General features: G+C 45.0%; 1 protein-coding gene across 4 annotated transcripts in view; it reads left to right on the top strand.

Moving 5' to 3' along the window:
- Positions 1-2,395: 2,395 nt before the first annotated feature.
- HERPUD2 (HERPUD family member 2) overlaps positions 2,396-14,406 on the top strand; it is a 32,852-nt gene continuing 20,841 nt past the window's right edge. The window contains exons 1-4 of one of the 4 annotated variants that reach the window (XM_075586614.1): positions 2,396-2,543; positions 4,859-4,985; positions 5,903-6,022; positions 12,900-13,302. In XM_075586614.1, coding sequence (XP_075442729.1) covers positions 13,156-13,302 — 147 coding nt within the window. In that variant the 5' untranslated portion in view covers positions 2,396-2,543; positions 4,859-4,985; positions 5,903-6,022; positions 12,900-13,155. The remainder of the gene's footprint in view (positions 2,544-4,858; positions 4,986-5,902; positions 6,023-12,899; positions 13,303-14,406) is intronic. The other 3 variants (XM_075586613.1, XM_075586616.1, XM_075586612.1) reach the window with 3 other exon arrangements.

Below are 14,406 nucleotides of genomic sequence, written 5' to 3'. Positions count from 1 at the left end.
GACGCGGCTGGGATTTTATGCCGATTTGAGATCCAGAAGATTTGGACTGACTCGCGGTCAAGAGGGACCAAGTTCTCAGAAGAGAACATAGCGGTGTCATATGGAATTTTATGCCGATTTGGGTTCCAGGAGATTCTGTGCTATGTCCCGGTCAGGGTAAAACTCTCCCAAAGAGTTCCCTGCATCTAGGAATGTCTAGTTTTCAACCCCAGCCCCAAAGTAAGTGTGTCTTTTCGTCTGTATTTTGTGTTTCTTTGTGTGTGTAGCCATGTGTAAAATTGGTGTACATATCTCTCTCATGCTGGCAGTAATCCTGGTAAGAAGGCAGGGTTGCCAGTAGTCATCATGGAGGTTTGCCCTCAAACCCCTGTGATGTGTCATATATGTAGCAAAGAAAGTGACAGCATGCTTTGTGTCCACTGTTAGTGACACACAGGTGGGTCTTTCTGGAGGCTATATATTACACAGCACTCCCAAAAGTTAGTTGTTGCTGCTCTGTCAAGTAAGAGTGCAAGAGTGTGTCTGCAGCAGTTCAAGTCTGTTTGTCAGAGTGGCAAGTGACAAGCTGAGTACACACTGTGTCCAGGGACCTGGCACAGCTGGTGGTCTCCCTTAGGGGAGAGGTGGAAGGACAACTCAATTAAAGAGACAGGAGGAACCTTCTGCATGGAGGGCCTCTACCAGATGTGCGGCTAAGTGTCGGCCGCTGTGATGGGCAGTCTGCCAGAAACATGTCAATAAAGATGTCTGTGAAAAGACCCTTCTTGCCTGTGAGTGGAGTTACTCAGGGAGAAGGTGCACCTAGGAGTTCCCCATCAGAAACTCCTCCCTGCTACCATAGGGATCCTGATGGGGTGGAGGCGCTGTACCAAATGTGAGTAGCTGCACACTACCTCAGATGCCTGTCATGGTGATATCCCCACAACATCAAGCGGGAGACTCAGGCGTCCTGTGAGCCAGCAGGTGCACCACACTACATACATGTAATTGCGACAGTTTCTCACATATGGGGTCAGGATTAGAAGGGCCTGAGGGAAACACCGTTACATTTGGAGGCGCTGCTGAGAGACCTATCAACAGGACAGGCTTTTGCTAGGCACACTGGGAAACAGGAGAATGTATGTTGCCAGGAAGTACTGTGGATGGGACGGGAGCCTAGGGGTAGTCAGAAGTGTGACGGTCCTCTCGCAAAGAACACCCTAGGGCCTTGAATGGAGTAAAGTGGGTCTGGAGACAGGGCGAGGGGGGTGTATTTTTTTACAAGTATTGTTTATTTTTTGGGGGCACACGATTGATACCGCAGGCCCGTGGGGACCCCTGGATACCCGCGCGGACCCCCGGACTTCCGCGGGATCACTCGGGGACAGGGACACCCGCCGGCCTGTTGTATGGACGGTGTGCCTGCAAAAAGGTAAACAAAGAAAAATGTTCTAAGTCCAGCTTTTTTTGCGCCTGCCTTTAGATGGCGCGTTTTTCCGGCGCGTTTTTAAAGCCCGATTCACAGCGCTTCTTAGTGAATCCCAAGTACTGGCAAAAATCGGCGTGTTTGCCTGATCGGGCGCATTTTGCGCGCAAGGCAGAAAAATGCCTTTTAAGGCAGATAAAGCGCTGTTATCACTGCTTAGTGAATCGCACTGCAGCCTTTATCGGCCTTTGGCTGCGTCCCTGCTAGTGCTGAGCTCGCTGAGCGGGCGGCGCTTGGCGAGGAGACTTGCATATATATATATATGCAAATATCCGCTCACGCGATCCGCGCAAATTTCAAGGACACCCGGCGCTCATGCTTGGAGAGTTCTCCAAGCATGAGCGTGCTCAGTGCCAGCGGGGACAAAGCCTTAAAGGGCACTTTGCGCTCTTAAAGCCACTTATCGGAGCTTAGTGAATCAGTCCCATTGTCTTTCATTTTGTAAGTACACGTTGTTGTGCCACCATGTAGTCCTTTTATAGGACTTTTTTCTAATACATATATTAAACTGGTTCTCAGTGCGCTTTCTGTTTTCTTGTCTTTATTTAGACGATTCGGCTCCTAATAAAGGCTCCCTTGGGAGCTGAAACATCAAAATAAAATCACATTGTGTGTGTTATACACTGGAGCTACATGATTTGGTGAAACTCTCCTCAGTACTGATAGTTGCCATTGTCATTTATTCACTCATTATAATAGCCTCAATGAGGAATTGGTGGCGCAGTGCTGCCCCCAAGTGGTTAATCTCTGAACAGCTGCAACAGCAGCAAGCAGTTTCGCTCAACCTAGTGACGTCACTCTAGCAGCAACAATCTTCCGGCTCGGGGCTGCGCACAGCAGCCAATCACAGCAATCTCATACGTCAGGTCAGCCAGCCAGGAGGAGCGTGTTCATTGGGGGAGGGGGTGCACGGCTCCTCCCCTCGCGGTGACTGCGTCCCCCGGTGGGCGGGGCTTTGTGACGCAATTCCGCTGAGCCCCGGCTCCGCCCTGTTTGTGCGGCTGTGTCCGGGGCAGCGCCCCCCCTCCTGCTGCGGAGTGACAGACACCCGAGCACCACAGGACAGCGCAGGGGGCAGGTGAGAGCAGTGTGTGTGTGTGTGTGTGTGTGTGTGTGTGTGTGTGTGTGTGTGTGTGTGTGTGTGTGTGTGTGTGTGTGTGTGTGTGTGTGTGTGTGTGTGTGTGGTGAGTGACAGTAACAGTAACAAGAGGACAGGTGGGAGGAGGAGGATGTGTGACAGTAACAAGGGGTCAGGTGTGTGACAGTAACAAGGGGTCAGGTGTGTGACAGTAACAAGGGGAGAGGTGTGTGACAGTAACAAGGAGAGGTGAGAGGAGGAGGTGTGTGACAGTAACAAGGGGACAGGTGTGTGACAGTAACAAGGGGTCAGGTGTGTGACAGTAACAAGGGGAGAGGTGAGAGGAGGAGGTGTGTGACAGTAACAAGGGGAGAGGTGTGTGACAGTAACAAGGAGAGGTGAGAGGAGGAGGTGTGTGACAGTAACAAGGGGAGAGGTGTGTGACAGTAACAAGGGGTCAGGTGTGTGACAGTAACAAGGGGTCAGGTGTGTGACAGTAACAAGGGGACCGGTGTGTGACAGTAACAAGGGGTCAGGTGTGTGACAGTAACAAGGGGTCAGGTGTGTGACAGTAACAAGGGGAGAGGTGTGTGACAGTAACAAGGGGTCAGGTGTGTGACAGTAACAAGGGGTCAGGTGTGTGACAGTAACAAGGGGAGAGGTGAGAGGAGGAGGTGTGTGACAGTAACAAGGGGAGAGGTGTGTGACAGTAACAAGGAGAGGTGAGAGGAGGAGGTGTGTGACAGTAACAAGGGGAGAGGTGTGTGACAGTAACAAGGGGTCAGGTGTGTGACAGTAACAAGGGGTCAGGTGTGTGACAGTAACAAGGGGACAGGTGTGTGACAGTAACAAGGGGTCAGGTGTGTGACAGTAACAAGGGGTCAGGTGTGTGACAGTAACAAGGGGACAGGTGTGTGACAGTAACAAGGGGACAGGTGTGTGACAGTAACAAGGGGTCAGGTGTGTGACAGTAACAAGGGGAGAGGTGAGAGGAGGAGGTGTGTGACAGTAACAAGGGGAGAGGTGTGTGACAGTAACAAGGGGAGAGGTGTGTGACAGTAACAAGGGGAGAGGTGTGTGACAGTAACAAGGGGAGGTGAGAGGAGGAGGTGTGTGACAGTAACAAGGGGAGAGGTGTGTGACAGTAACAAGGGGAGAGGTGTGTGACAGTAACAAGGGGAGAGGTGTGTGACAGTAACAAGGGGAGAGGTGTGTGACAGTAACAAGGGGAGAGGTGTGTGACAGTAACAAGGGCACAGGTGAGAGGAGGTGTGTGACAGTAACAAGGGGAGAGGTGTGTGACAGTAACAAGGGGAGAGGTGTGTGACAGTAACAAGGGGAGAGGTGTGTGACAGTAACAAGGGGAGAGGTGTGTGACAGTAACAAGGGCACAGGTGAGAGGAGGTGTGTGACAGTAACAAGGGGACAGGTGAGAGGAGGTGTGTGACAGTAACAAGGGGAGAGGTGTGTGACAGTAACAAGGGGACAGGTGAGAGGAGGTGTGTGACAGTAACAAGGGGAGAGGTGTGTGACAGTAACAAGGGGAGTGGTGTGTGACAGTAACAAGGGGAGAGGTGTGTGACAGTAACAAGGGGAGAGGTGTGTGACAGTAACAAGGGGACAGGTGAGAGGAGGTGGTGTGTGTGACAGTAATGGGGGAGAGTTAGGTGAGAGGAGGTGTCTGTGACCGTAACGGGAAGTTGGTCAGATGAGCGGAGGAGCACAACATGGTAACAACACAGCACTGTAGTAACACAAGAACAACACTAATAATATATGAAGCCTTATTTCCTATTATAATGTGTATTACTGCTGTAAGTGCTATGTACGGCAATATATAAATAAAAATATACGTACTTATTGTAACAATGGTAAAGCTACGCTATCCACACAAGTGGGATGTTACATCATTGTAAGAACACAAATCACTGTAATAGGGATAACCGCAGCAAGATAACATAAATTACTACAATAGCGCTATCATTGTAGTGATAAAACAACAACACTGGAAAAATAACATAAAACACATGAATAATATTACCATAATGGTAACACAACCAAAAGGTAGTCTTACCACATCAACTGTTGTAGAGATTATAAAACATAACGCTTCATCAATTATAATAACACTGTAATACGGGCTAGGACGTTTGGCTTCGACCAAATCGCCACTCGCCACCTTCCGCATGTCCTCAGCGCCGCCGCAGCATCTCCTGAGCGCCTCTCCCAGCCACAGGGCACCTCCGCCGCTCTGATGTGCAGGACACTCGGCGCTGCCGCCAGCAGTCAGTACAATTTTTTTTTTTCATTTCCAGTGCGGCTTCCTGGCTGCTGGCGGTGGCACTGAGTGTCCTGCAGCGGAGGTGCCCGGCTGGGAAAGGCACTGAGGACATGCGGAAGGCGGTGACGGAAGCGGCAATAATCCTATACACTATCATAATGGTAACACAGCAAAGACAGTCTAATAATTATCACACATCTACTGTACACGGTGATGATACTGAGAAGATAACACAAAAGCAATGATAAAATATTACAATAACACGATAATAGTATATAGCTCTAATAATACATTAACACTAACATAATCACACTAACAATAATAATGATATATAAACAATATTAGCCATTACAGTCACAAACATCAATACATTGACAATATTGAAGCATAACTATACTCGGAAAATACAACTTGCATGCACTGGTCAACTGAAGGGGACAGCACAGGAAAGACCGCGCTCCTGAAGAACCTCTGCGGAAATAAATGTCAATCACTACTCTACTGGTTGTAGTCACGCCCTACATGCTTTGTGTAGTGCTATGCACAGCATTGTGAGCCTCATTGTGAGCAGTGATTTGACATCTTGGATTCCAAAGTGGTTCTTCAGCAGCTGCGATCTTTTAGCTCCACATCCCGGGTGAGTGTTTTTTCTTGAGCCCTGGCATAACGAGTACACCACTATAAAAGAATTGCATGATCACAACTGCAAAATAATAACACAAACAGTAATAACTGACACCATGTTAACAATGATTTTGTTATAATTGGTGACCCCGTGAGCTGAAGTTATCTGCAATAATAACAAAGGGGGCACCAGTTAAAGTAAACATTACACTACTTTAAACAGTGTTGTACATTAGTAACATTGTGACTCTAATGGTACTATATATTAGTAATAATTACACGGGCACTTGTAATACTTTTCACTAGCAACACTGACACAGGGGCTCCTGTGATACTCCATAATAGTAACACTAGTGTAAAGAAACTAAACAATAACACGGAAACGGTAATACTACACAATGATATTGCAAGGGCTGTATTGGCACACTCGGTTTCTTGTTTCGGTGTGTGGCAGCATCCAGAACAGTGAATGCACACAGTACAGTCTCTCCACCAAGAACATAGAAACAGTCACTGGCACCAGGATATGTTCCATCGCTCCATGACTTCAAAGCGTACTGGAAATGCAAAGAAGGTAACATATGTTTCTTGCTGGGGGAAGAATAATCAAAAAAGTGTCAGAGCTTGAAGCCTTAATGAAGGTCAAGAGACCAAAATGTTGGCGAATGGCACTAGTATATTGATAGCACTTCTCCAATACTTATGTAAGTTCTTTTATCTTTCGAGAGTGCTTTGTTGACTACATTTCTCATGCTGTTTACACATTGCTGAATTACATCAGGAGTATATCACTACATGTCTTCCCTTTTGCATATTGTGGAAGCTGTTTTGTTGATTGACATTGTGCTGTGGAGTGCAGAGATGTCCCATAATTCCATCATATCATACTAATGCAGTTGTGTGTGTGTGTCTATATGTGTGTCACACAAAGGCAAGAGCAGCCACAGCAAAACCCCCCCACCAAAGATGATGTGTACGACACAAATGTGACCGTGATAGAACCCTAGGTGTACACACAGCACATGGATAGGGTTATTTATTGAAGTGTCATTGTGCTGACTGGACATTACTGCATGGAAACTTCCATTCAGTTTCTTCAATGAGTAAGCCCCAGAATCTTCTGTGGTCAGAATGTGTTTGCCTGGCACTGTTAGTGCTGAACAAAGTGCTCGAATCATTATTACATGGCAAGTTATCAATGATCATTACATTTGAACGATATTGCGTTGCACATGGATGTATAGTCACTAACTGGAACAGAACGGATGAGAACCGGACACCAAACTTAAGTAATGGCAAATAGAAAAGCGAGTAACTGCAGCATAGACATTTCATCTGTGTACGATCCATGAAGTACAGCTGTATACTGCGGCACACGAGCCTTAAAAAAATAACATACATAATGTATTGAAAAATGTCAATGTTTCTGTGTTTTATTTTACACCTTCATCAGGACTGTCTGGCGTGCCACCATATTTAGCTGTACTTCATGTATATTCAGAAAGCCATTGTTCCCTGAACTTTATTTCCATAAGGATTCCATATTTATACCGGTGTGTTGTTATAGGGAAAAATGTGCCGGAGCCCATAGCAAAGAAAGACTACATTAAATATTGCAGCCTTTAATGAAGAAATGTGCTACAAAAAGCGCTCACTCCCAGTTTGTATTCCTGTCCTATTATTCATTTCTTTGTGGAGGTTTTTTTTGGGTTGATCCCTAATAAAACAAACTGTAAAGGTGGACAGTTCAATGCCTCACGCAGTGATACTACACAAAGGGAGGCGCTACAAGAAACTGCCGAAGTGTTAACATGCTATAAAGTAACTTAAAAAACATCTAAACATTCTTATAGGTGTCTGATTCTTCACAGTGAGGGCGACTCCCATCTCTTCTATAAATACGCCACTGCCGTTTACGCACCATTGCCGTGAAATAAATAAAAACAAATCCTCCCCACCCCCATGCATGAAGCAGGGGGTCTCTGCAGCTGAAAGGTTTGTTACAGCTCTGGGGATCCCCTGCTCCAAGAAGATACTTGCATGTAAAGGGGCTGTTCGGTATATCTTCTGTTTAAAGGTCACGCGGGCCACTAGGAAGCCGCAAGGGATGGAGTCGCTGATTCCCATTGGCCTGCGTCGCGTTAAATCTGCGCTGTGGTGTGACAAGCTGTTTTAGAGGTACATATCTTGGGGTTCCCAGAGCTGAAATAAACGCGACTTGGCACCGGAGACCCCCTGCTTCAAACATGGTAACAAAAAAAAGTAAAACAAGTGGTAATGGTTCTTTAAGAGCGACTGCTCCTAACAAATTGAATAATGTTTTCACTCTTGCATTTGCTGTTCCTACAGCGCTAACTGTCATGGTTACATGTCATTACACAGTTTGTGCTGGCTTTGCATTTGTGCCAGGCGAAGGTCCTTGACAAATGACCCTAATTATCCTATTTTAATATTGCATTAGCTTGCTGATCAGTCAAGTCCTTTGGATGTTTCGTGTTTCATGTATTCCCCCGATGTCATGCAATGTTGCTATTTACAGGAAGTGTTTTGTAAATAAACTCCCGCTGGCCACCAACTCGCCTACTTGACAGTTGTTTTAACCCTTCGGCGACGGAAGGTTCTGTCACCTCCGTGGCCACAGTCCTCTGGCTCACGTGACCTCTCCTCCTGTGCGCTCACGCGATCGCTGCCTGCTTCTGCAGTTTGAAATGGAAGGAGTGTTCACCCCCCCCCCCTCTTGTTTAGTTCGCGGTCAGCGTGAATCGCGATTGCCCCCCCCCTCTAAAAACAAACAAGTGAAGCCCCCATGACGTACTTTGCACGTCTATAGGGCACTGAAAGGGTTACATAAAGAATACAAGTTGGCTAGTTTCCCCAGACATAAACACCTTTTTATGTAAGTGTTACACAGTTGTGGTTAAAGATAAACACAGTGAACATGTATGCAGACCTGTTTACTTGTCAGATAAGTAGAACAGTGTCAAGTCTTGTATAGCAGACTCGGATTTCTGCTGCTTTGCAATCTGTTCCTGGCCCTTCTTGCAGCGAAGGGGTTAATGAAACCAGCAGTGTCAGATGGCCTTGGCTAAACCCCTTGTCTCCACATGTTCAAAATTCTGGGATCACATTTCACCAAAACATTCATATTTTTTTTTTTTTTCCCTGCTGCTTAAAATCCTGTTAACTATTGCACCAGCTATTATTCTGTCCTCGCTGAAGTTTCCGTAATAGAAAAAAACCAAAACATTTATTTGATACCAATACTTGTTTTAAGTTGCGGTTTTGTCAAAATCGGTAAAACGTGTAACTTTTCTTCAATTTGTTTTGACTGCTAGAGAATATATAGTTTTTTTTTTTTTTTCAAAGATAAGTTTCTGTTACTTAAATCTTTATTTTTTTTTTTATAGATTATTAGAGGATAACGGTACCATGTTAGACCATAGAACAGAACAGTTTGTAAAAATAACAAAAGCAAGGGTGGACAAAAAGGGCCATGTTTACTAAGCATTGTTGCATAGTAGGTGAGGTTAAAAAAACATGTCCATCGAGTTCAACCTATGTTAAATTTAGACGACAGATGCTCAGCCTATATTTGTATTTACAGTTGATTGATCCTGAGGTGTAATTCCATAATACACCTTGCACACCGTTGTACTGTAAATATTTTCAAATGAATGGGTTCTGTGCTGTGTGTTAGTACAGAAGGTGTCTTCCGGAGTAGCATTTCCTTGTACATTTTTCTTACCTTATTAATGGCTAACTAATATTATGGTAAAATAGAAACAGCCCGCTCTTGAAAAACATGTGAAGGTTTAATGTAGGATCAACGTTTCTGTCCTTTGGACCTTTGTCGAACGAGGGACTAAAACATTGATCCTACGTTAAATCTTCACAGGTTTTTCAAGAACTCCTGGAGTGCGAACTGTTTCTATTTGATTTGAATGCTACAGTATGATGTCTCGGCACCCGAGGCAGTTTGCAGTGTTTTTACTGGGAGTGCTCCTTTAAAATCACCATTTAAATAATATTATGGGACATCAGTTTTTTTTTTTAATGACCAACCATATTTTTTTTTTGTAGATAATTTGTGCATGAACATTAGAAACACCCCTCCCCCAAAAAAAACACCTTCAGATTATATATTTATTATGCACGAATGGCATCTGTAAATAATTTTGTTGTTTGTTGAATAAATGGTAACTTGCAGAAGAAAATCTAGTAGAAGTTATTGCAAGACTCCTTGCTGTAAATGATATTTCCTTTAAAGCAATAGCAGTTCAAGCTGTTTTTTTTTTTTTTTTTTTACTTTTTTCCCCCCTTTTAATATGTGCTTCAATACAATCCACACAATTATAAATAATTAGCCAAGTTGCTTACCGATCCGTTCTCCTGTGATAGATCAGTGAATATATAACTGAGACCTGGCTCACTCAGTCTGACTCTGCTCTGGAAGCTGCCCTCTCCTATGGTGGCCTTTCCTTCTCCCACACTCTGCGCCCTGATGGCAGGGGTGGAGGCGTGGGGCTCCTGCTCTCCTCTCTCTGTCGTTACCGAACCCTTCCTATTCCTCCCTCTCTTGCTTTTCCCTCCTTTGAGGCTCACACTGTCCAGATTTTCTCTCTTCTCCCTGTCCATGTGGCGGTCATCTATCGCCCACCTACCTCTACTCATCCCCCTTCTGCCTTTCTCTCTCACTTTGAATCCTGGCTCTCTTTCTTCCTCTCCTCAGACTCCCCTGTTCTTCTCCTCGGGGACTTCAATTGCCACATTGAAGACCCCTCTCTCCCTTGGGCTTCCCGCTTTCTTTCTCTAACCTCTTCTTTTGGCCTTCAACAGTGGACTGCAGCCAGCACCCACAAGGATGGCCACTACTTAGACCTGGTTTTCACTAAGAACTTCTCTCTCTCCGATTTCTCCATTTCCCCTTTTCCTCTCTCTGACCATCATCTCATCTCATTCTCTCTATCTCGCTTCTCCCCTTCTCCACCTCCATCTACCCCCTGGTTCTGCAGAAACCTGCGCTCTATTCACTTACCTGACTTTGTGTCCACTTTACGCTCCTCCCTCTCCTCTCTCAGCTCTGCTACAGACCCCGACAACCTGGTCAGGAACTACAACTCTATCTTGTCCTCTTCTCTTGATCTACATGCCCCACTTTCTCTCTGCCGCACTCGCCCTTCTAACCCTAGACCCTGGCTAAATTCCCACACGCGCATGCTGCGTTCCTCCACTCGTTCCTCTGAACGCCTCTGGAGGAAGTCTCACACTCTCGCAGATTTCCTTCACTACAAATTTATGCTATCCTGTTTCAACTCTGCCCTCTCGCAAGCTAAACAAGCCTGCTTTTCTGCACTAATCAACATGCACAAGTCTAACCCACGCCGACTGTTCTCTGTCTTTGATACTCTACTCAAACCACCCTCAGCTGACTCTCCTTCCTCCATCTCCGCTCAGGACTTTGCTGACTATTTTAAGGAAAAGGTGGAATCCATACGGCAGAACATCCCCTCTGTTTCTTCCTCCCATCCTACACATCTTCCCAACTCTCCTCCTGCCTTCGTTGACTCTTTTTCCACTGTCTCAGAGGAGGTTGTGTCGCTGTTGATCGCCTCTTCTCCCTCTACCACTTGCCCTCTTGACCCCATTCCCTCCCATCTCCTAAAACCTCTTGGTCCTACTATAATCTCTACGCTCACACACATTTTTAACTCCTCCCTCTGCTCTGGAACCTTTCCATCCTCCTTCAAACATGCAACAGTCATACCATTACTCAAAAACAGCAAGCTTGACCCTACCTGTCTTTCTAACTATCGACCTGTCTCCCTCCTGCCTTTTGCCTCTAAACTCCTTGAACGTCTTGTATTCTTTCGCTTGCTCCATTTTCTCCACCTATTCTCAACACCTATTCGACTAAAACAGAGCTCCTCATACTTCCTCCCAAACCTGGCCCTACTACCTCCTTCCACATTACTGTTGGAACTACGATCATTCACCCAGTAGCCCAAGCACGCTGCCTAGGGGTCACACTTGACTCCTCTCTCACATTCGCCCCTCACATTCAAAACATTTTGTAAAATTTGTCACTTTTTCCTCCGCAATATAACAAAGATACGCCCTTTCCTCTGTTGCTCGACTGCTAAAACTCTGACTCAGGCCCTCATCCTCTCCCGTCTTGATTACTGTAACCTCCTGCTGTCCGGCCTTCCTGCCTCTCACCTGTCTCCCCTACAATCTATCCTAAATGCTGCTGCCAGAATCACTCTACTCTTTCCTAGATCTGTCTCAGCATCTCCCCTCATGAAATCCCTCTCCTGGCTTCCGATCAAATCCCGCATCTCACACTCCATTCTTCTCCTCACTTTTAAAGCTTTACACTCTTCTGCCCCTCCTTACATCTCAGCCCTAATTTCTCGCTATGCACCATCCCGTCTCTTGCGTTCTGCTCAAGGATGTCTTCTTTCTACCCCCTTTGTATCTAAAGCCCTCTCCCGCCTTAAACCTTTTTCACTGACTGCCCCACACCTCTGGAATGCCCTTCCCCTCAGTACCCGACTAGCACCCTCTCTATCCACCTTTAAGACCCACCTTAAGACACACTTGCTTAAAGAAGCATATGAATAGCACTGTGAATATTCTGAACACATGATACTTATAGCTTGGCCCCCTGCAGACGCACTTACCAGAACTCCCTCCTACTATCTCTGTACGTTCTCCCTACCTACCAATTAGACTGTAAGCTCCCCGGGGCAGGGACTCCTCTTCCTTAATGTTACGTTTATGTCTAAAGCACTTATTCCCATGATCTGTTATTTATATTATCTGTTATTTATTTGATTACCACATGTATTACTACTGTGAAGCGCTATGTACATTAATGGCGCTATATAAATAAAGACATACAATACAATATTTGGCTCGGGGGTTCAGTAAATGCCTGTCAGTGCAGCAGAAGAGGACCAAAGATGCAAAGTTCTGTGGGGAAGATCATGTGACCAGGCAGTCACTAGATACAATTGGTGCACTGCTAGAGAGAAGGCAGGGCTGAAAAGGATATGTGCCAGTGCCTGTTTCAGAAGAGGAAGGGGATGTGACTTTGTAAATGGTTGCTATAGAAACCAAAAAATGCTTGTTACATTATAATACATTAAAAATGCCATTTAGAGTTGGTTTAAAAAAAATACTAAACATATTTTCTCATAGTACAGGACTGCTTTATTTAAAAAAAAAAAACATATACTGTGCGATATTGCTTGGTCTGCAGCTTTAACGCTGTACGGAATACTGTACATAGAAATTTGCTCCGTAAAGCTTCAAATCTAAGATTGAGTGATTTGCTCAAGGTCACAGAGAGCTAGCACTGGGATTGAAGCCAGGTTCACCCACTTCAGACAAGTGATGTTACCACTGAGCTACTCCTTCAGCTTATGTCTGTCATTATTTTTTTCTACTAGGTGAATCTGAAAGAAAGGTCTTCTAAGCTGTATCTGGATGGGCAGCATTATATTTCCTTGGGGCTCTTTCATTGTGGAGGCTTCTCTACAGTACTCTAGCCTTTTTACTGACGTGGGCCTCAAAGAGCCATGGAAGGCAAGGTCAAGTGACACGGAACTTTGCATGACCCACTTGTCCTCCTATCGACTTATGAAAGAGCTGGTGTTTTAATCATAGGGCTTGAACCTGTTGCCTAAAAGGATTTGTCAAGTAGCCATGGACCCAACCATGATGGACAACCCCGTAACTTTGGTGATTAAAGCTCCAAATCAGAAATATAACGACCAAACAATTGACTGCTTCCTGGACTGGACAGTGGAGAAATTAAAAACGCATCTCTCAAAAGTGTACCCCAGTAAACCGGTATGTATCAGGGAAGAGCTTATAATGTTGCTAACTCGCCTTCAATAAAGGTTGTAGATGGAGTGTTTGCTCTTTCAGTCCATCACAAAGGTGTTTGTATCTTGTTCTATGAGAGGTCAAAATATTCTTAAGGAGATACTGTCTCTTCATTTACCAGTTCAAAGCTCTGCATTGCTAGCCTTTACAGTGATGGAGGTTTGCATACATTTTTATTCTATAAGCTAATTTCAGCCCCACCTCGCAGATCTTCCATGCTAGACGTAACTGTATATATTCTGTACTGTCGAGAGAGACGCTGCCGCCGCCTTTAAAATGCTTCTGCTGTACTTTTGGCTGAGCAGTGTCATTAATTTCCTAGAGGAAGAAAAGCCACAGAAAATCAAACTATATTCTAGAAGTAATTATTTCAAAGATCTTGGTTGTCTGTGGTACTAGAAAAAAATATATATTTGTTTTGATGTAGCAGTGGTTTTAACACACTCCTCTTTATATTGACCAGCTGTGCATCCGGCATAAGGGTTTTTGGGACACTATCACTAGAAATTGTTAGAACACGTCAAATCTAAATGAATAAACGCCAGTACTGTGCTAATCTGCACAACCACTGAATTTGGTGAGTTCTGAAACAGTTCTCCATAAACATGAATGAAGTTTTCAAGATTGTTTCAGCTCACCACATAGATGGACAGGGCTGAAAGTTTTATCCCTAAGGACATTCCATTTACACAACCAAATTGCTGGTGTGTATGCCCTTGATGATAAAATAATACATTTGTTTTGATCTGTATTGGGGTGCTGCCAAGTTTTAATTACTTTTACTTCTAATTTTAACCCCCATATTGCATGGTGTAACAAGCTACGAGAGTTCATGAGATTTTTAAATATTAAATGCAACCATCTAAGATCTCAAACATATTGTGGTGTCCCATATGAAGGCTTCTCTTGTGTCATATTCAAAGCTGGAGACCCTATGTCTAGAACGTACCAGTCAAAGCTGGAGACCCTATGTCTAGAACGTACCAGTCAAAGCTGGAGACCCTATGTCTAGAACGTACCAGTCAAAGCTGGAGACCCTATGTCTAGAACGTACCAGTCAAAGCTGGA

This window comes from Ascaphus truei, chromosome 2 (assembly GCF_040206685.1).
Source record: "Ascaphus truei isolate aAscTru1 chromosome 2, aAscTru1.hap1, whole genome shotgun sequence".
NCBI classification, from domain to species: Eukaryota; Metazoa; Chordata; class Amphibia; order Anura; family Ascaphidae; genus Ascaphus; species Ascaphus truei.
This window is presented reverse-complemented; position numbering and strand designations above follow the sequence as displayed.